At 39.8% G+C, this 21,463-nt stretch overlaps 1 protein-coding gene across 16 annotated transcripts in view; it reads left to right on the forward strand.

Moving 5' to 3' along the window:
* DTNA (dystrobrevin alpha) overlaps window positions 1–21,463 on the forward strand; it is a 293,386-nt gene that overhangs the window by 263,535 nt on the left and 8,388 nt on the right. For 12 of the 16 annotated variants that reach the window (XM_089517250.1, XM_089517254.1, XM_089517253.1 and 9 more), the window contains 7 exons: window positions 2,483–2,589; window positions 4,060–4,173; window positions 6,686–6,782; window positions 8,326–8,346; window positions 14,270–14,429; window positions 18,390–18,479; window positions 19,327–19,495. In XM_089517250.1, the coding sequence (XP_089373376.1) occupies window positions 2,483–2,589; window positions 4,060–4,173; window positions 6,686–6,782; window positions 8,326–8,346; window positions 14,270–14,429; window positions 18,390–18,479; window positions 19,327–19,495 (758 nt within the window). The remainder of the gene's footprint in view (window positions 1–2,482; window positions 2,590–4,059; window positions 4,174–6,685; window positions 6,783–8,325; window positions 8,347–14,269; window positions 14,430–18,389; window positions 18,480–19,326; window positions 19,496–21,463) is intronic. The other 4 variants (XM_089517256.1, XM_089517259.1, XM_089517261.1 and 1 more) reach the window with 1 other exon arrangement.

Genomic DNA, 21,463 nt, shown 5'->3' on the forward strand with positions numbered 1-21,463 from the left:
TACCCAGTGGGGCCAGCAAGATTTTTAATGCCTTTTTTTAAAACATTGCGTGAGGTATTCCTTTGGAAAGATAGCATGAAAGTTCTGTATATACAACAATGCTGCCTCTCCCTTTTCAGCCCCTCTTCAATGACCTCCAGAGGTCTTGGTGGATGATGTCAGTGTTCTGTGACTGGTTACAGAGTCATAGCCAGATGCTTCTCTGCTTCCTCTTGCCCTCCACCAGTTAGTAAATGGCCATGGAGATCCTACAATTAAAATTTCAGTTTATGTAGAATTTTGATCATTGCACAAGGTTGGTAGAGTATTTCAACCTTTGCAGTGACCCAAAAAGTGAATTACAATGGTGAAGTTTGGACTTTCTCTATCATACCTCATTAACAGAATGCTTTGTATATGTATACACTGAGCAGATTGTCTGTATCATTGAATCTCACATTGTTTAATTTATAACAACTAATAGGTTGGAAGAAAAGGTGGGGGTGGACCCCTCAAATTAGCAGGATATAATCATGATAAGGGAGATGAACTGGACAGGCAGGATTGCTTCCCTTACAAATATGACCAATTGCAGGATTCCAAATGAGCTCTAGCATGGGTATTATAGACTGCAGCATGCTAGTATGCAAGTCCATGCAGCCATACAACCTGGCATGATTGCATTTGTCCAGTCTTGGTCACATGCTGTTTTGGCCAACGTTTCGCCCAGCTAGCAGTGTCCAAGTTTTCCTTCTGAATGCAAAAAATAGGGCATACAATGGCTACACACTTGGAAAATTACAAGAATATAGTATGGTTTCTATGTCATTATGATTCTCCAACTAGCAACAGTGATGCTTTGTCTCTCCCATGCATGGTTACACAGAATCATAACTGATGAGCACCATTATTTTTTGTGGTTGTAGCAGAAAACCCAAGAAATCTATGTGCATCAGGTGGTCCAATGTTCTTTTAATGCCTCTGCCTCTGCTCCATTGCTACAGATGTGCTTTTGATATTGCAATTGGAAAAAGATAACATTGGGACCAGGTTATGCTGGCACTGCATATGACAGCACAGCAGTGGCACTTTTACACTACGTGTATATAGTACTCTGAGTCCACTGTAACTCCATCCTGTGAAATCTGGGGTGTCTGTACTTTGGTGAGACACTAGAGCTCTATGCCTGAGAATTCTGAACACCCACCTGAAACTGAAAATCCTAAGATACCATAGGATGAAACCATGGCAGTGAAAATGGAATCATAGTGCTATATTTGTGTGATGTGAGAGTTCTGGGACCATATGATCATATTTTAAATGGATCTGCTTCTTTTATTGTATCTTCAACAAAGAACAAAGTTTAAAATATAAACAAAAAGGCTTAAGAACAGAAGATTTCTTCTAAGGAATAAAATGCATCCGTGCATCCCCACCATTGTTTCATACTAAGTTCTATTTCTTAGCTCTTTTTCTAGGAGTGTGTCTGTTGGAGCTCAAGTTGCTTTCATTAGCTGTACATAGTGAAAAGGATTGGGGAAAGTTTGTGTTCCCATGGAAACTGTCAGTGCTTTCTTAGGACATCTGCCTCATGTCCTTAGAACCATTGCCTTGTTGTCACAATTGTTTCCCCAGCTGATTTCCTCTTCTTCCAGAACTGAAATACAAGATTGACATTACATCTGCAACAAAAGTGTACAAAGAGTAAGCCCTGTCGTTGACTTCTAAAAGGCCAGGCCGGGGGGGTGGGGGGGGAGGGGGAATTGCCACTTATAGTACTGTAAGAGAGAATTTAATGTATCTATGCAGAAATTTTGTGCACAATTGTAAGGTACACCGGTAATGATACTTATATAGCACATTTTGAGTGTACACAATGTTTCCCATACATTATCTCACTACTCCACACAACAGTGCTGTAAAGTACACAGCACACAGAAGATGGGGACTAAAAAGAGAGACTTGTGTATCATATACAGGGCATTCAGCCATCAGTTCTGGCTTGTCGTGAATGGATGATATGCTGAATGCATATTAATAATAATAATATAATAATATTGGCCTATTATCCCCATGAAAGAAATAACGCAACCCAAGATTCATTCTAAGTGTAGTTCTCTGGATTGTAGGAGGAAGAGGCAAGCCAGGGTTCTGTGTTCTGTTGTGTTCATATAATAAACTAATTGCATTTTGTTTAGTCTTCTCCACTTGTAGCAGGAATGATGGGGCATCATGCACAGCACATTAATTTGTGCACATAAGCCAGGATTTTCCCAGAACCATAATTTTAATGTGATGTTCAAACCAGATCATAGTGAAGTTTCAACCAAGATGAGATTTGAACCGAAGACCTCTGGCCTTAGTAAACAACCCTCTCACATTTGTTTTGTTACATTTTTCATATGATAGATATGTGTGGTAACAGCAAGGACAAAAGAAAGTGTCCTTATAAACAGGAAGCAGTTGCTTGCAATTTTAATTATATGACTAACCTGTCTTCCAGCAGGCACAACAGCAACCCCAGCAGAGAGGTGCTCCAGATATCTCATTCTCTATTGATGCAAATAAGCAACAACGGCAGCTTATTGCAGAACTTGAAAATAAGAACAGGTAAGGGTCTTCAAGCTAATCTGTTGTGACCTATATATGGAAGCTAAATGCATGTGGGTTGATAATATGCGTAGGCAGAGGGTATCAAGGCAAAGTGGAAAAACAGTTGCTGAAGAAATATCATGAGGAAACCCTCATGAGGTAGAATATAGCACTTAGAGTACAGTGGAGTTACTGTTTATTTCAGTTGTTTCTGATGATATTGTAGAATTTAAAATAGCATAAATTGTTTGAATCAGTCTGAAACCCATTTATTGTGATTATTTGTAAGTAGCTTTTGTTGCAAAAGTTAGTCCTGTTGAAATTGCACTTTGCATTTCACAGCAGATTTATAGTTTTAAAAGGAAAGTGGCCTTTGTATCTTTGCATACTTTGATGCAATGGAAATTGAACAGATCTGCATGCTTTTCCATTTATGTGATGGCCAAAATTACATATCCAGGTATAATTTTTGACATAATCTGGTGTGTGTGTGTGTAAAACTTATTTCAGTCATCGGAGATGGTGAAATTCAACCCCACCATTCCTACTGACTAACTGCAGTCCTACTTTAATTTGCTAGTGCCAGGGCAGACCCCTCCACATTTGGTGGCAGCCATTTGGTGTCAAGGGAATGATGAGGGGGTAGCCAGACAATGCAAAGGCATTCTCCCAGACCTCCTGGAGGCTCTCTTGTGATCTGAGTGATTGATGTTGTCTTTCTATCTGTTATCTAGCTACCTCATCATCTCATTGCCAGTTAACTGCAATGCGGAGACCAATACCTGGCACCTTTATACTGCTCCAGAGTGATCCAAGCTATTGGCCAGTAATTCTTACTGTAACCTCTGGGATTTCTGTTATCTCAATGTTTGAATATTTTTGCATGACAGACCTTTTTGAAATGCATGAAAGGTGACTTACAAAGTTCCCTGACTGGAAGGTAGACGGTTGGAGGCTACTTTCAGAGTGAAGAAACACAGAAGCCTCTCTACATCTGTAGAGCTGCTTCAAGACACATTGGGTCCGTTCACACTACATAATCATAGCACTATTATTCTACTTTAATAGCCACAATTCTATTCTGTGGAATTTTGGGTTTTGTAGTTTGGTCACAGGTCAATATGTGCTCCAACTGAGAAGTCTAGATTCCCCTCGCTAGACTGCCAATCCCAGAATTCCATAGGGTAGCACTACTGCAGTTAAAGTGGAATAATAGTGTTATAATTCTGTAATGGAAAAGAGCTCATGAATTCCACAGAACTTGGGAAAGGGGGTTGGGTTTTTTTGGACTTTAACTTCCAGAATTCTCCAGTTAGCAAGGCCAAAAATAATAATTCAAAAAGTAGCTTTTTCATGCTCTCTGATTCTAGCCCTTTGCACTTTAACTCCTTGATTTAGACACTCAAGTGCTCTATCTGTAACGTGTGTGGTTTTTCCCAGAAAAAGTATACACTCCCTTGACAACTTCTTTTTATCCTCCTTTGTAAGAGAAATCTTACAAGAGATTCAGAGGCTGCGACTCGAACATGAGCAGGCATCTCAGCCCACACCAGAGAAGGCAGCACAGAATCCTACCCTCCTTGCAGAGCTCCGGCTCCTTAGGTAAGTTATATCTGTATATCGTCTTTAGCTTACACATTTCATGACTTTAAGAGACAACCTACATTTTTTATATTTCATTTTACTCCATCTGCAACCTTTACAAATGAAAGACTCAGGTTGTCTACATTGACAAAAAAGTTCAGCTTCAGCTTGCATTTTCCTGGTCTGCAGGACTATGCAAAATAACCAGACTCTGACTGCCACACATTTCCTCTGACCAAATTGAAATTCATACAAGAGGGTTGCACTTTTTTTTCTTCCCGTCCTGCCAAATTCATCAGTCAATAGCATTATTGTTTACCTGCCATCTTGGCAGCTTGCACTCTAACTGGTTGCCTCCCCTATCCTCTTCCCCACCTTGCGCCCCAGTCACTGATAATGAGTAAAGGCAGAAAGTCTAAATGTCTCCTTTTGTGCACTATCTTTTGATTTATTTTTTAAAATGTGTATTTTAATTTCTCCTGATGCGCACACGCATGCACGCACACACACACACACAGATACACACACACACACACACACAGAGGACAGAAGCTGCCTCTCTTTTTTGCTGCAGTTACCAGCAATGGAACGCTTCACCCCCAATTGCTGCAGTGCCCTGCTGGCAAAGTTGCTTCAAATTTAAGCAAAAGTGAGGGAGTGGCTTGATCTCATCATTGATCTCATGGCTGGGGTTGTCTGTAAAGGGGGTGGAAGCAACCAGGGCAAAGTGCTTCATTGCTGGCATTCGCAGTGAAGGAGATGGGCAGTTTTATTCCCCATGGTGTCCTGGAGCTAATGGTGGATCAGGCTACCACCTCCCTCTTCCTCACCACTACCCCACAAATAAGCAAACCAGTGAATGAGTGAGGTAGTATACCCCAACCCTTGCAAATATGGATGAATGACTGCTTGTTTAAATAGGTTATACAATACTAAATATGCCTTCACTTCAGAAGCTCTGTTAGCCTTTTTTTACTATGAACTGAATGTTTTTTAAAATGGCAACACATACCAAACTTGCCACTAGTCCCGCCCTCCAGTTAGCTTACCCAATTCCACCCTGATCCTGACACCATGTAAAAAAATCATTTCCCCCTAAAACTGCAGAGTAAAAAGAGGTTCTTTTTTACTTCAAAATAAAAAAAACTGCAGATTTTTTTTAAAAATTGTATTAATGCCCAAAAGAAGCAATTTCACTGTGAGACAGCATGCACCATGTGTTCCTAAAGAACTGGAAACTAAGTGAGTATGATTTTTTTTTTCATTTCTATATTCAACCCCTATGTCCAGTTTTTATGATTAAGTGCATCTGCATTCCATTTCATGTTATTTATTTATTTAATGAATTCATACCCCACCTTTCTCCCAACAAGGCAGCTTGCAATGAAGTTAAAAAGCAGGTACAATTTAAAAACTGGATGATATAAAAGGCTTTTTTAAAAAAGCTAATTAAATTTAAATGTCCATAATGTACAACAATAGAAAATTATTTAATAGGCACAACAGTTAAGATAAAAATACAGCACACATGCCATTTAAAAAGCCCTTATGTGCATACACCCAGTTAATCTTCAAATGCCCACTTCAATAAAAAGGTCTTCAATTAAGGTCTTTAAATAAAATTTAAAAGGCTGGTGAAAAGAGAGCAAGGGTGAAGGGAACAGCCAAACCTCCTATGGGAGGGAATTTCACAGCCAAGAGCAGCCGCTGAGAAGGCCCTCTCATGTTGGGTTAGTTATAGAAGAGTATTTATTTATTTATTTATTTATTTATTTATTTATTTATTTGGTTAATTGATTGATTGACATCCCACCTTTCTCCGCACAGGATCCAAGGCAGCCACTCTGTCCAGTTGTATTTGTTATGGTGATTATCTCTCAGCATAATGTACCTTGTGGATTGTTCAAACAAAAATCCAACACACAGTGATACCTTTATTGGCCAAGCAAAATGCACAATATACTTGGTGCAAGCTTTGGAAGCTCCATTGGCTTCTTCATTAGGCAAAATGTTTTCTCCAAACAGGAGAAAAAAATGAAGATGTTAGTAAGATGCCTGCATTTTGTTGTTTCTGCCCTTAGTTAAGATGGCATGATGAGGATAAATTTTCCAGGCTGGCTCCTCTTCCTTCTGGCCATGTGGGAATTGGGAGTTTAATGAAGTCTACGAAATTTAAAGTCCATTTGCATATCAACTGGACTCTTCTCTTGCAATCCAATCTATTTCCATTCCTGTGAGGCCACAGGCCTCTTGTAGGCAGAGGGCAATGAATTTTTCAAGAAACCTCCATGTTTTTGCTAAATGACCAACATAGCTACCCCTACATATCTTATGGATTGTTGTAACAGTATTGGAACATAAGTAGTGTCCTTAAACTGGGTCATTCCATAACAATACAAACTGGGGCAATATTTCTTGATGAAAAATGTTTCTCTGTAGGCAATTGTCTAGATTAGTATGTGTACTGATTGCAAATGCAAAATTTTCCCTGAGTGTTCATCTGCTCTGACTAAAAATTCTCACTTCTTAGGCAGAGGAAAGATGAGCTGGAACAGAGGATGTCTGCTCTTCAGGAAAGCCGGAGAGAACTTATGGTCCAATTAGAAGGCCTCATGAAACTGCTCAAGGTAAAATACTCCAGCTTCCTATTAAGCAAAATGGAAAGTAAAGGTTCGTTCTCATTGTTTTTGCTATTGTTTATAGTTTACAGAATTCATTCCATAGCCACTAGATCCAGTGTCCCTTTTCCTACTGGATAATGAATTATTTCTTCATTCTTTTTAGGTACTGAGGAATGGGGATGTCATTAATGTAGCCAGTTATCATACTCCATTTTATAAATTCCCTTTTGTTAACCTCTTCACCAAAAAACTAGTCTGAACAGTGAGCAGTGGGCAAAAACTCATACCCTTTTTTCAGTGGAGAAATTAAGTTAATGGGGAACTTCATTTTTTGGGAATATTACCAGTGTGTAAAACTCTGCCTTGACATAAACTGGCATAGTCTCATTGAGCCCATAGTAACTAAGGGCCGGTACAGATGGCCCTAAAGGGGCAGCTTGACACCACCCCTTTGACTGCCAGATCAGGGCTGCAGCAACTGCACGCTGCAGCCCTGATCTGGCATTTTTCTGGCCCAAAAAGAAGCAGCAAAATGCTGTTCCTCTTTGGGGTGGAAAAAAGCCACATTTTCCACCAAGGCAGTGGCTGCAGCATGTGGTGTCTGAATGTTGCACCACCAGAGTGCCATAACCCTGCTCACTGTCTGGGTGGTGGGCGGCATGATGCCAGCTTGGGGTGAATTCGGGTCGTGCGTTGTCTAAACGCCATGCCTCCACACCTTCCCCAAGCCAGCACTTATTGCCAGTCTGTTTTGGCCCTTAGTATATATAACAAGATGCCTTTGCTGTAGTAAATTTTGCATAATATCACAGCAGTGAGCAAAAAGTGGCTATTAAATCATCTTTGATGTCCCTGAGTCCTATACTTATAGTACCTGTGAAACCAACAACATGTGAGGGACTTTCAAAAATTTACATCCTTTGAGGTTTGCATTAGGATGCATTGTTTAACAATGTTAAATGTACAGACAATCCTGTACAGCCAATCCTATTTTTCTCTATTTACAGTAAGAACATTAAAAAGAGATATGACCATACAGTCTAGCAGTGTCTGTTTTCAAAAGTGGCCAGTCAGGGGTCTCTAGAATAATGAGCTCTTACAAAGCTATCAACTCAGATTTTTTGCAATAACTATCTGTGGCCTCCCAAGCAGGGAAGGAAGGAGGAAGAGAGAGAAAGACGGAGAAGGGTGTAGTTCCACCCACTTTTGGTTCTGGACCCACCCAGTACTGGTTTCAACTCCACCTACTTCCAGAATGTGACACCCCACCTTCTGATTACCACTAAAGGAATGTGGCTCTTGACAAAAAATATTGCTCTTGAACTTCAGCAATGAAGTATAAAGACAAGAACTCTCCCTCATTACTTTACACATGCACACACAAAAATATATTCAGATAAACTCTCCTAAAGGCAATGGATTTGTCTTACAGCATATGGATGGCAACAGATTTCAGGTTTTTGTTCACTGCTCTCTTGCTTCGCTTCTTTTTTGCCTTCTGCTTTAAACTCTGATTCATTTAATTCACAATGATCCAATCTTTCTTTAGGAAGAAGAAATGAAGCAGGGAGTAAGTTATTTATCCTGTAGATGTCACTAACTCTTAAGGAGTGTTCCTGTGATCCAAATGTGTGCTCTGCTACATCTGCTTGAAATGCGTGTACATGCCCCAGACGCATAAATAACACTACCTTGCATGTCTTAAAATCTTTTATGTGAGAAGTTAAAAGTAACTTACCCAGTCAGTTAATTAAGAATTATGGTTTTCTTGAAAGGTCAGCATAAACGTAAGGGATCTCCACAGCTCAGTACTAATATATAGCCACATGTAGCACAATGAGTAGTTACTCTAAGTCTTTTTGGTTCTATAAGTGTATAAACATGAGCTGTTCCCTTCTGATTTGAGGCAAAGAGGCAGTTTTAAGTTGGTAAGAAATGCTGAGGCAAATTCATGGCAGTGCTATAGCTTTGAAACTTTGTCCACCTATTGTTCTCAGTCAGCTGGGAAGCTAGTTCACCGTCATTTTGCCAGCAATGCATCTAGGCTAACAATTCTGAATGTTTTTGTTTTGTTTTGTTATTAAAAAAATACACCCCCCTCCGCATTCACAGAGGTTAGGGGTGCAGATAGGGTTGTCATAATCCAGTCCCTCATATCCGGGCATCTAATTTGCATTTTATGCAAAATTATTATAATTACACCCAATTATGCAAATTCAGCACATTAATCATTGCACTTTTTCAACCACTGTATTTCAGAGCTCTGTTTTTCTTCTTTTTACCCACTAGCTGGTGTGAAGAGATGATGGCTTCCAAGCAGCCCCAGAGAGCCCTTTACTGTGTTTGGAAGACAAATTACACTGTGCTGGCTTTCCCTAAGCAAAAGCTGCCAACACAATCACCACACAACACAAGGGCATCTCAGTTCATTTCCTTTCCTTCCCCACCTTCTGGGCCTGTCAGGAGAAGTGGGAGGGAATGGAAGAATAAGGTGTCAATGCTATTCCTTGCACTAGCAACTGGAGCCTGTAGGACAAGATGAGTCTCCCACCAGTGCCAGTCTTCATGAATGATTTCTTTCTTCATTGTTACTGCCACATTTTAACCTACCCATCAGCCTGTGATGAAGGAGAAATCTGGGATTTACTGCTTCAACTGGCCTAGCTGGCCATGACATTTTTTAATCTCTCCAATCCAGGATTTTCCAGGTTTACCAGGACAAATGGCAACCCTAGGTGCAGTACCCCTGCGAAAGTGAAACAATCATGTAGAGACTCCTGTCAACAGTGCCAGCCCATCACTGCATTTCCCACCTGGCCACCACCATGTCTCAGCTAAATTTTCCAGCCCATCAATTTCCGTGCCCCACTCCTGTTCATCCCAACCCACCACCTCTCAATCTCCCATCCTTCCAAAAGAGCCAACCAGGTTTTCAACTACTTTTCACCTTATCAGTCTCTCATTCCATTCTTGTTCTTCCCAATCCAGCACCTCACAGTCTCTCATCCTTCTAAAGGAGCCAATCGGGCAGTCGTGGCTTTCTGTTCCCTTCTTCCGAGGCTGATAGGCTGTGATTTGCACAAGATTACCCAGTGGGTTTTTATGTGCCAAGAAAATCCCATCACAGAGTTGTCTTAAAGTCACCGTAACTCAGAAACAACTTAAAGACATATAACAACAAATAATGTGAAACAATAGTATTCAATATTGCAGTGAATAACCAGCAGGTTACTTTTCAAATATTATAATAGGCAATAAATACAACTTTTCAAAAGGTAACTTTTAAGCTTCAGCTCCATTTGTCCAGTGTACCAAATGGGGATCCCAAGCAGGGAATAGCAATAGCAAGTACAATTTTATACTGCCTATTGATAGACTTAAGCACTTACTAAGCAATTTGCAATGTGTAAGCTAATTGCCCCCAACAAGCTGAGTACTCATTTTAGCGATCTATGGAAGGATGCAAGGCTGAGTGGACCCTGGAGCCCTGCCTGAGATCAAACTCACAACCTTGTTACTGTGAATGGCTGCAGTACCAGCATTTAACCACTGCATCACCAGGGCTACAGGGAAAGAAGGAGAGGTAAGAGACTGGGAGGATGAAAAGCCTACAGAGACTTAGAATCATATATCATAGAATTCCTGGCACAGGCACAACAGAAAGTCTGTTCTCTGTGCTGGGTTACCTCTAATTGTGATAGCCTGGAGGGGAAAAAGCTTTTTCTAAAGACTATTTTCCCCCTGAAAAATTGAAAAAAATGGATTATGGAGTTCTAGTAGAGTTAGCTAGTTCAGCAGCAACTGCAAGGATTCTGCAAGATACTGTCATGGGGGTTAAAGTGGAATCATGGATCTATAACTTCAGTGTGGAAGGGCCATAAGTGATTCAGCAAGGGAGAGGACTAGTGATGGTAGCATGATCCCAGAACCAAGGTGAAACCAGAAAAAATGCAATACAGCCCTGGCTTTTCATAATATTTCTCAAAATGGGAGAGCTATGGTGACCCCAGATGGGTTTCTTTAACAAATGCAAAAAGGTATGAGCAACAAACACACTGCTGCACTTGTAGGAGTCTGGCTCACATTTGTGCTTCAGTTCTCTATGTGTTCTGAAGTTTCTGAAGATGTACCCTAGCAAGATGTTCAGCTGCAAATTGAGAGTTTTGACATCACTAAGCTTGGTGACATTGTGGCAGCCCATGGAGGGTGTGGGAGAGTGGCGTGTTCTTCCCTTGATTTGAGAACAAGTTGCTGGTGTCTCTCACCCTTCCATAGCACACTGCTTGAGATCAGTCAGAAACTTCAGAACACAGAGAAGTGAAGCACAAATGTGAGCCACACCCTTGCAAGTGCAGCAATGTGCCTAAGCTCAGATGTTCATTCAGCTGGCACAGCTAGTCAACTAGTCACCTTTGTAGAAAGTGCACCTGCTTTTAGGCATTCCGTTTTACCATGTCCAGCAATATGTATACCTTCTATGCCACTTTTGTTTTACAAAGCTTGTGGGGAAAAACTGTAGAAGCAGCAGTACTGCAGTTGAGGAGGAATGCTGAAACGATGTGCAAGAATCATTCCTTCTATCAGCACTATTTCATATTGCTTCCAAAGCAAAATTTTGCAAAAATGTCAAAATATTGTGTAACATCTTGATTTATTCCCCACTTTTCTCCAAAACTGGGACTCAAGGAAGCTTACAATTTAAATTGAGTACAATATGATTAAGAAAATACACAAAGTCAATGTTAAAAAAAGAATTAAACTGTGAACTGTATTAATACAATTTAGAACTTACTAAGTAATTTAAAAAGTAGTTATTATGATTTGTTTTGTATGTTACTCTAGTTTCCAGCAGAGGGAGCTGTATACCTAACACAAACTAGCCAGATCTTGTTTTAAGCATTACTATTGCTATGAAAGCAATTTTTGTGTATTTCATTTATGTACAATTGGTGCAAAAGGGACAGATATCCCTATTTTAGCTGCAGGAGGAAAGAAATTTGTTTATAGATGTAAGAGTGCTATACATGTGGCTAAATGGTTCCTTCAAATTAACACACCTTAGTTTAGACTTGGCAAAGCCAAAAGGATCTTTCCAGCACTGAGGATCCAAGGCAGATTCAGATGTAACTATAACTGCAACTGACTACTTTCAGGCCTTGTATTCCAACTGTAACAAATTGTTTTTTAAAATCTCCAAGCTGAAAGGGCTCCCTGCCAGGATGCAATTTTTGAACAGTTTCAAGTTGTAATGCTTTGAAGAAGTTTCAAGCTGTACGCCTGTTAATAAATGTACAAAGTTTCATATTAAATGAAAGATATATTTTAGTTATAGATCCTTATCTCTCTACTCATTGGATAGTTTGTGCATGACATTAAAGCAGGCATGCAAAACATGCAATCCATCAGCTATATATGGTAACCCAGCTGGGGCTCAATAAACTAGTGCTTTTGTTTACCTGAGGCTGTCAATACAGGATTTACTTGTGAAAGAAGCATGACTGTGACATTATATGATATTTGCATGCTCTCTGGAATGTTTTGTCTGCTTCTACTACTACTAATTACCTCCTACATACCTACTGCTATTTATATGAACCATTTATCACATTTTTCTGACACTTGCATTATTACTCAGGGCAACTCACATCAATTAAAAGTCCAGATACACCAAATCACATCAGTAAAATACAGTAGAAGACATTCATGATACAGTAAACAGAAATAGTTATAAAGGCAAAACATTATTATCCCTATAAAGCAAAAGCCTGCTGCTGGAATAAAACAGCTATCACTAGCCAGTGGAAAGCACCAAGACAGGGAGCTGTGAAATCTCATATAGCAAAATATTCAACAACCGGAATGCTGATCCAAGGCATTTAGGGCCATGGATCAGAGAGTCTCCAAAAGCTGGTATACACTCACACTTAAGTGCAGCAATTTGTGCTGTATTTTACAGTCAAACTATGCAATGTATTTAGCACATGGCTGATGCCAACTTCCATTTCTTTGTCACATCTCCCAGCAATCTTGATATGACATAATGTCATAACATTGTCACATTGAACATGCCCCCACCCCCAGCCCAACAACTGCAGCAGTCAACCAAGAGCAGAAACATTGACTAGAGAATTACTTGAAGTACTGTGTCCATGCCAAAGGAGGGCACTAAAGATATCCCAAGGTATGGAAAGCAAATCCTGTGAAGAAGAGTTGTGAGAACTGGAGTTTCCACCTGAGGAGAAAAGTCTGAGAAAAGCAGTAGCACTCTTTAAATATCTTAAGGGCTGTCACACAAGAGAGGACAAAGACTTGTTCGGAGGGGTTTTTCCACCTTACCAAGGAAGGGTTTTTCCATCTTCAATGGAGGTCTTTAGTCAACTGCTGGACAGCCTTCTCTGGAATGCTGTAGCTCTGGACTTAAACTGGAGACTGAATTCAATGCTTTACAACAGTACCTCTGCGATTATCTAATGTGCCAAAGACCAGTGCAATATTTGTTCCCATTAGCTAAAACTTGCTTTGCTGAAAATTCTCTGTGGACTGGCAGCTGATTCCAGTGCAAAGGGCAACTTCCTCAAGCAGTACTGGATTACAGCCTCTTCCAACTATGGATCTGTGTCATGTGTGCCATTAGGAGAATTGATCAAGTCGCTTGATCATTTTGGTTATCATTTTCTGTACTATTTCCAGCTCCACAGTATTTTGTAGTGTAGCCACATCACAGATGTGTATAAAGGCATTATGATAGTGATTGTTTCATTTTCAGTTCCTTTTCTAATGATTTCTTAAGATGGAATTTGCTTTTTTCCCACAGCTGTTGTGCACTATGTTAAAATTTTCACTGAACTGTCTGCCATAGCTCTAAGTCTAGGCAGTTTCCTCCAGCTCAAATCCCACCAACATATACTTTATATAAAACTGGAATATTTTTTCCACAATACTTTACTTTTTTACTTTATACTTGCTTTCACTGAATCACATCTGCCACTTAGATGTTCTTTCCACATGTTCATAGGTATTCTTCTGGAGCTCTTTGCTATCCTTACTTTTATCTTACCTTCTCCCTATTTATCCACCTGCCCATTGTTTTTCCTCATCTTCTTCACATCTTTCTGCCTGCCTACCAATATTACATCCCACACAGCTTAGGAAAAAACGTTGGATTTCTGCATGCACTATTAACACTTTTTATCTTGAGAAAAATACAACGAACATAATGACTTCAGTCCTTTTTCTCATTTGAATGTTGGGTCTTTGGGATATTTAGCCTCTTTCCCAATGTTATTCACCTCCTCTCTTTTATGAGTGTGTGCTTTCAGCCTGATTAATTAACTAGCAGGCTGATGCCTTTGCTTTACATCAGGATTATCTTGTTCTTCAGCATGACATTGGTACTTTCTGAATATTTGCACAGCAGAAATGTAATAGGAGGAGGCAGCATTGGAGTACTTCCTTCTATAGGTCACACTTAACCACTTGTATTCTTTTTCCAGACTCAAGGAGCAGGCTCCCCTCGTTCATCTCCCAGCCATACCATCAGTCGGCCAATTCCAATGCCTATTAGGTCTGCATCTGCCTGTTCAACTCCAGCCCATACACCTCAGGACTCTCTGACAGGTGTAGGGGGAGATGTGCAGGAAGCTTTTGCACAAGGTAAGTTGTAAAAACTGTTCTCTTCTTACACTGAAGTTGCATTTCAGACAAGTCAGTAAATACAGTCACCCCTCCATTTTCATGGAGTCCACGTCCCTTGCATGTTCACAAGCGGAAAATGTAGGGGGACTAATTGGGGTGCATAGCACCATTCAAGTCAATGGGCCTTGAATACTGGCGATTTTCCATTTTGGCTGAGGCTCCAGAACGGATCCCCCATGAAAATGGAGGGATGACTGTAAATCAATATATATTAGTGTAGATAAATGAAGAGAGGGCAAGGGAATTCAGCAATTCCATAACTCCTTCCATTACTATACATGTACTGTACAAAACCAAAAAGGATTTTATCCTTTCACTAAGTGATTGTATGCTTGCATTTAGGATCAGTTGCATCAGTGAGTGGATTCTTGGGGAAATAATTTCCAGGGAACATAGCCATATTAGTCTGTTGGAGTGAAAGCATCAGAGTCTTGTAGCATTGTGATAACAGGATCTCTCATCATTTGGGCAACACAGCTGAGGGGTATAGTCTCTCCTCCAGGTAAATAAATGGTTTATGATGTAATGAGCTAGGTTACATTTACTGGAGGTCAGCATCTCATAGGAGCAACAGAGATCACAAGAGACAATTGCCCAGTTAGGATGACTAGTTTGGTTGTAGTGTGGAAGCTTCGTGATGCTTCCAAGATGAGAGGTTATAAAAACATGGTGCCATGAGGCAGAAGAGAGAAGACTTTGGGATTGAAGGAGAGGTAGGTGTGCTCCCTGCCTCACCTTGTTGTGGGCTGGACAAAGAGGTCCAGAATCCCAAGAACATCTAAGATCCAAAAGACCATCTGCATCATGAGTAGAGTAGGAATCTTCAGTTAATTGCATTAGGCCTTATGATTCTTTCTTAACTCTGCTGAACATAAGACTATTTCATAACTTTGTAACTAGCCTGAAGGAATGCTTTCATGAAATAATGCCTTTGTGAATAAGATGTCCTTTTGCTAATGTAAGATTGCTTGCTCAGAATAAAAGTTTTCCTTAAAAGTTCTCCTTATCCACTTTGTTTGTGTTTGTACTATGTGTGTTTAGGATTGTCATCTCTCATGGGCAAAAAGCACTGCAAAATCAGAGGTGGGAAAAGTGCAGGTTAAACCCTTCCAGAATTTCCCACTAAGTTACCGATTCATGTGGGGTGAATTAGCGGGTGGTGGTGGTGGTGGCTAGATAGAAATGGGGAGGCAGTCCCACTCAAGGCATATTAGAGGCTAACAAGATTAATTTGATATAAGGTTTCATGGATAGCATTACACTTTAATAGATACATGGAATGATTTGATGTCCGTGAAAGTTAACGCCCAATAAAACTTGTTAGGCTGAGATCCTGCATTGTCACATGTAGCTATGACAACAGAACTGCATTGTTGTAGATGTGTCTGAAAAACTTACCTTTTCAGCCTGGTAGCGCCCCAACCAAAGGAGTTCCAAAGTGCCACAGATCAGGCCACTGAGGAGTAACATCTGCAACATTTTCCCATTTTGCAAGGTGCATTGAGAACAGGGAGCTGGGCAAATCCCTCAGGGTCTTACCATACCTGCTTTTCAATGTACCCCATAAGTAGGAAAGCACTGCAGACTTCATTTTCCAGTGCCCTGAGCTACAGTACCAACAACAACAACAATATTTATTTATTTATTTATTTATTTTTATCTTGTTTTTCTCCCAACAAGGGACCCAAGGCAGCTGATAATATAAAAACACATTAAAACAACATTTTAAAAAACAATTGCAATAGCCTAATTAAAACAGTAAAAAGTTAAAAACATACAACATTTAAAACATACAAAGGTTAAAAAATAATCTAAACCAACCCACCCAACCCCAATAAAACCAGGCCTGCATGATTTTAAAAAGCTTGCAGGAATAAAAAAGTTTTTTCTTGTTATTTATTATCCGTCTCGCCCCACGAATCAAGGCAGGGAACATCAGATTAATATAAACATAAGTTAAAAACATACTGTACAACATTAAATTAAAAGAATAAATAAAACAAATGCATAATGAAACAATTAATATTTAAAAATCATAATTTAAAATTCATAATTTAAGAATAATCTGAATAGATCTGCTGGAAGTGAATGATATTTAATGCTGTTTTAAGGCCCAGTACACATGGCCCCTATGTGATGCCTTTGCCACATGCTAGGGTTGCTGGGGGGGGGGGAGTAGCGACTGCATGCCCCACAACCCTAGCATGTGGCCAGGGTGTCACCACTGCACAGCACCGTACAGATGGCGTACGTGGCAATGACGTCGCAGCTGCACCACATCCAAATGGCGCAGTGCAGCTATGATGTCATTGCGCTGTCTCTGGTGCTTTGCAGCAGCCAGGCTGCGCCACAAAAAAGAGCCACTTCTGCATGCTCCTTTTTTGCTGCGCAGCAGTACCACACAATTCGGTTGCTGCAGTACCACTGTGCAGCAACGAGAGGCAGCTCCCAGCCGCCTTTTCCTGGCACTCTGTACCGCACCTAAGTTCACAAAGCATATTCAGCTGTTGAATCTTTTCCAGTAGGTCATTTCACAGTCTAGAGAAAGCTGAAGAAAAAAGTCCTTTGTGTGACAACTGCCAACCTAGTCCTGACTTACTGGAGTAAAATACTCTGGCTAAGCACTTTCTGGTTTGTTGTTGTGTGCCTTCAAGTAATTTCCAGTTTATGGTCACTCTAAAGTGAATGTATCACAGGGTTTTCTTTGCAAGATTTATTCAGAGGGGTTTGCCATGGCCTTCATCTGATGGGGAAGTGTGACTTGCCCAAGGTTACCCAGTCAGTTCCCATGGCTGAGCAGGGATTTGAACCTGAATTCTAGTCTAAGATGCACACTACACTGGCTCTCGCTGCCTAGCTTATGAGGTAGGTTTTTGAGGTCATGGTCAGCCACTAACTACCAGAAATATGAATCCCAAAGGTTACATGATTGTAAGTCTGGCTTATGTTCTTATAACTACTGAACAGGATTCCAGCTGTTAAGGTGCCACAATACTGTTTGTTTAGGATGGAGTAAAATTATTATGAAAGGTTGTGTTTTGAAGTTCTTTGGCACAAAATGAAAAACTTAAAGAAAAAGAGTTGATTTAACCTAATAGGCCAGACTTTCTAAATTATCTTCAACAGACAGAACATCTTTTTTATTAATCAAGTATACAGAAAGCTACATTGTCTTCCCTGACCATTGCAATTATATTTCTTCATAATGTGCTATTGTGTGTTACACTGTCTGGTGATCATTTTTATGCCAACCATTTGATTATCTAGACTCTGCTTAATCTGAATCCAGGTTTCTGTGGTAGGGAAGGACAACTTCTGACCCACAGATGTTCCTCATCTATTCCACAAAGGCTCACCGCCTGAGCCTCTCCCCAAAGCTCATCCATTCCAGTTAGCAAAGGGAGAAGATTCCTTTCCCAAAATTTTAAGCACTGGCTGATGTCCCGCTTTGACACTTAGCCAGCACATGTAAGCAGTAGCAGGGAGCACTTCACTCCAGATTTCTCTTCCCTGTATAAAGAATTGGGGAAAGGAGCAATAATACTGGCTTCTTGGCTCAAGAACCAGCTGGATCTTTTCCACACAGTGATGCCATCATCCAGCCCATGGAGTAAGTCCTAATAACAATCTCATAAATACTGAGCAGGACACTAGCCAACATCTTGCAACCTGATACAAAACAAGGATAGGAAAAAGCTTCAGCTGAGATTCCAAGAAACTCAACAAAATTGAGATTTTCTCATCCCTCCATGTCAAAACTCCAAGACTAGATCACTAAAAGAACTCAGTCATATCTTTCTGTTTGCTGTGTTGCAATTTGATTGTGTTCTAGGTTGTTACTAATGTTGCATAGATTAAGAAGAATTAAAATGTGTTCTTTGCTAAAAAAATATTTAGTGCTTTGCTTTTCTGTCTCAGGTACAAGAAGAAATTTAAGAAACGACTTGCTGGTTGCAGCAGATTCTATCACCAACACTATGTCTTCTCTGGTAAAAGAACTAAACTCAGGTATGATTATTTAAAGTATAAGAACACTGCAGTAATTTACCATGCTTTTTAAAAAAGGATACAGCCTAGAAAAAGGCATGTAGGTGTTTTCTGTGGCACTTTTTAAAATATATAAAAATAGCAGCATCTCATCCATATGTTACGATTTTCTGCTGAGAGCCTACTCCAAGCATTTTCCGTATCAGAGCTGCACTATATAATTACAGAGGAGAGGGACTTTTTTTATTGTTACTCCACCTTTGGAATACCTTCCCTAAAATAATAAGCTCATGCTTAATTTTTTTTTCAGTACGAGAGTATGACACATCTCTTTTATATAGGCATTTGTTTACACAACCTTTCTGCCTGATTGTGTAATTGAATTTTTTATTATGTTTATTATGGCTATTGGATGTTTGTTTTATTTATTTTTATTTAGTTTAGTTTATCAGCTATACTGGTTGTTGGATTTTATTGCATTATTTCAGGGCAGTGTTGTATATATAGTTCGTTATTTATATACAGTACTGCCCTGAAATTTCTTATGCTGAAGATTGATATAGAAATGTGGTATAGAAAATTAATTAATCAATATTAAATAAATAAATACACTGCAGTCCTATTGAAGTTTTTTGCCCCAATTCAGTGGCAAGCAGAACAAGGCCAAAGACTTGTTGCTATGCTCAAAAAATTCCTTTTAACAGATCATCTGTATGAATAGTACTGGAGTGAAACAGTTCAAAGTTTTGTGCAAACCAAGGTATTTTTAGCTCCTATGACAGGGTAAACTCAGTCTATGCTAGAAACAGAAGAGAAACATGCTACAACTCGTGTAACCATAGTACCATCATCACCTTTCTACCCACAGAAGTTGGAAGTGAGACAGAGAGTAATGTGGATTCTGAGTTTGGTCGGACTCATTTTGATGACCTTGTTCCATCACCAACTTCTGAAAAGGCTTTCCTTGCACAGATCCATGCCCGGAAGCCAGGCTACCTTCACAGTGCAGCTGCCACTGGAACGATTCGCAGTGATATGTGGGTACCCTCCCACACATTCTTGCTCCTTCTTATTATTTCTTTCTTCCTTGTTACACATTACATATTCCCTTTTGTCTTTAGTAAGATAACTGACACTAAGCAATAATGTTATGTTCATGTGATATTGAGTTGTTCTCTTAAATGAAGCATAAGCTAAGGTTAGTAGTGTGGTATCACTATTTAGTCCTATTTTAAAAAGTGCAGAAGGCCTTGGTAAGGGGAGAGGGGAAACAAGCTTACAGCAATATTAACATTGTTAAAAACCCTTTCAGATTTCTTACTAAAAGTGGGACTAGAGATCATTTTCAGAAATATGAATTTGGCAAACACAAATAGTAGCTAAAGGGAAAGGAGTATTTCCACACTACAATAAATGTCTACACATTTATTTCCTTGTGTTGCAAAAAAGATGAGGTATTTTGTGCTGAAGGCCAGGGTGTTGCTGTTTTTAGCTATGTAGAGAATTTTGTAGCACCTTTGAAACCAACCAGCAGCCTCCGCCCTGGTCTTGGGGCAATGGCTACATCTCCCTATGGACAACTAACTGGCACTCGGGGGCATCCTCATGACCAATGAACTGCTGGATGGGTGGGTGGGTGAACTGCATCTGTCCTATTAGGTACTACTTCTGAAAGTTTTAAAAGCAGCTTCCTACCTGGCCTAGGGAGGGGTATGTGAAATCAATTTTTGAGATACACAAATGGAAAGTTTCTGTGAGTGCTTAAAGTTAGGTATATATTGCTTTGGATCTTCTCCAAAGTCTACTAAAGGGATTCAAATTACAGACCAGACCCTAAAGTTACACCTAAAAACAAATGCATCTGAGAGAGTAGACTTAAGTCTACAAAAGCTCATGCTGCCAACATCTTTCTTTTGTAAACTTAAACTTTCAGAAGTAGTTCCTAATATGACAGATGCAGTTCACCCACCCATCCAGCAGTTCATTGGTCATGAGGATGCCCCCGAGTGCCAATTAGTTGTCCATAGGGAGATGTAGCCGTTGCCCCAAGACCAGGGCGGAGGCTGCTTCCTTGTACCCAAATAAAGAACAACAATTGGATGGCTTCTGGGCACACTCCTGTGACCAATCAGAGGGTAGAGCTGGCTTTGCACCTCTAGGAGCCAAGGCATTGTACAAGGAGGGTAGCTCCTTCCAGCCTCTTCAAAAGAATTTGCACTAATTTAACTAGGGTTTGTTCTGGCATAAGCTACCTATAGGATACTGAACAAAAAATGCTATTTCATTTACATCTCCAAAATCCAGCATTTTACCCACTGCCATCTGTAGTGTTGACAAGAATCAGTTCAAATTGCAAAGCCCATATTTCTAGTTTACTGCAGTCCCTGACAGTGTGTTTTAATAAAGTTATACTTGTCTTTCTTTAAAGACAGTTCTAGTATATTCCAAACCAAAATGAGAAGTGTGGGCATAGTTTTGAGTTGATGCTGGAAGCTGATCTGTATGGTCAATTAAATAATGTGGTCCTCCTTGGATTGTAACACTTTTAGTATGCAGCTATTGTGGAGACCACTTTCTAAATATTCATATGTTAAAAAAAAAAACTTTCAGTAGAAATTTTCAGTACAAGGAGAAAGGTAGGCATTTCATGTCTTCATGAAGTGCTAGTTTATTGCACATAGGGATTTATTTATTTATTGCATGTGTATGCATTCACAAATTCAGCCTCCAGTTTTCAGTTAGTATAGTACAGTCCAAGAAGAACTGTTATAATCCGTTTTGCTGAACTTGTGCTGATACGCAGCAAGAATACCGAAGTACAGTTAGTAATATTTTCTCTGAATAAGTTATCAAAGACATTTAAAAGGTGAAATGTGAAGAAAGTCACAAAGGCTTAAATCAAGCATTAATCTTACCTAGAGTAGTCCCATTGAAACCAATGGGATTGTTCATTACAACTAAATTGTTTATCCTAATTAGGAGTAACACTGAATTTGGCCCACTGA

This window comes from Sceloporus occidentalis, unplaced genomic scaffold (assembly GCF_023333645.1).
Source record: "Sceloporus occidentalis isolate IW3139 unplaced genomic scaffold, rSceOcc1.0.p SCAF_3, whole genome shotgun sequence".
In the NCBI taxonomy this organism is placed as follows: domain Eukaryota; kingdom Metazoa; phylum Chordata; class Lepidosauria; order Squamata; family Phrynosomatidae; genus Sceloporus; species Sceloporus occidentalis.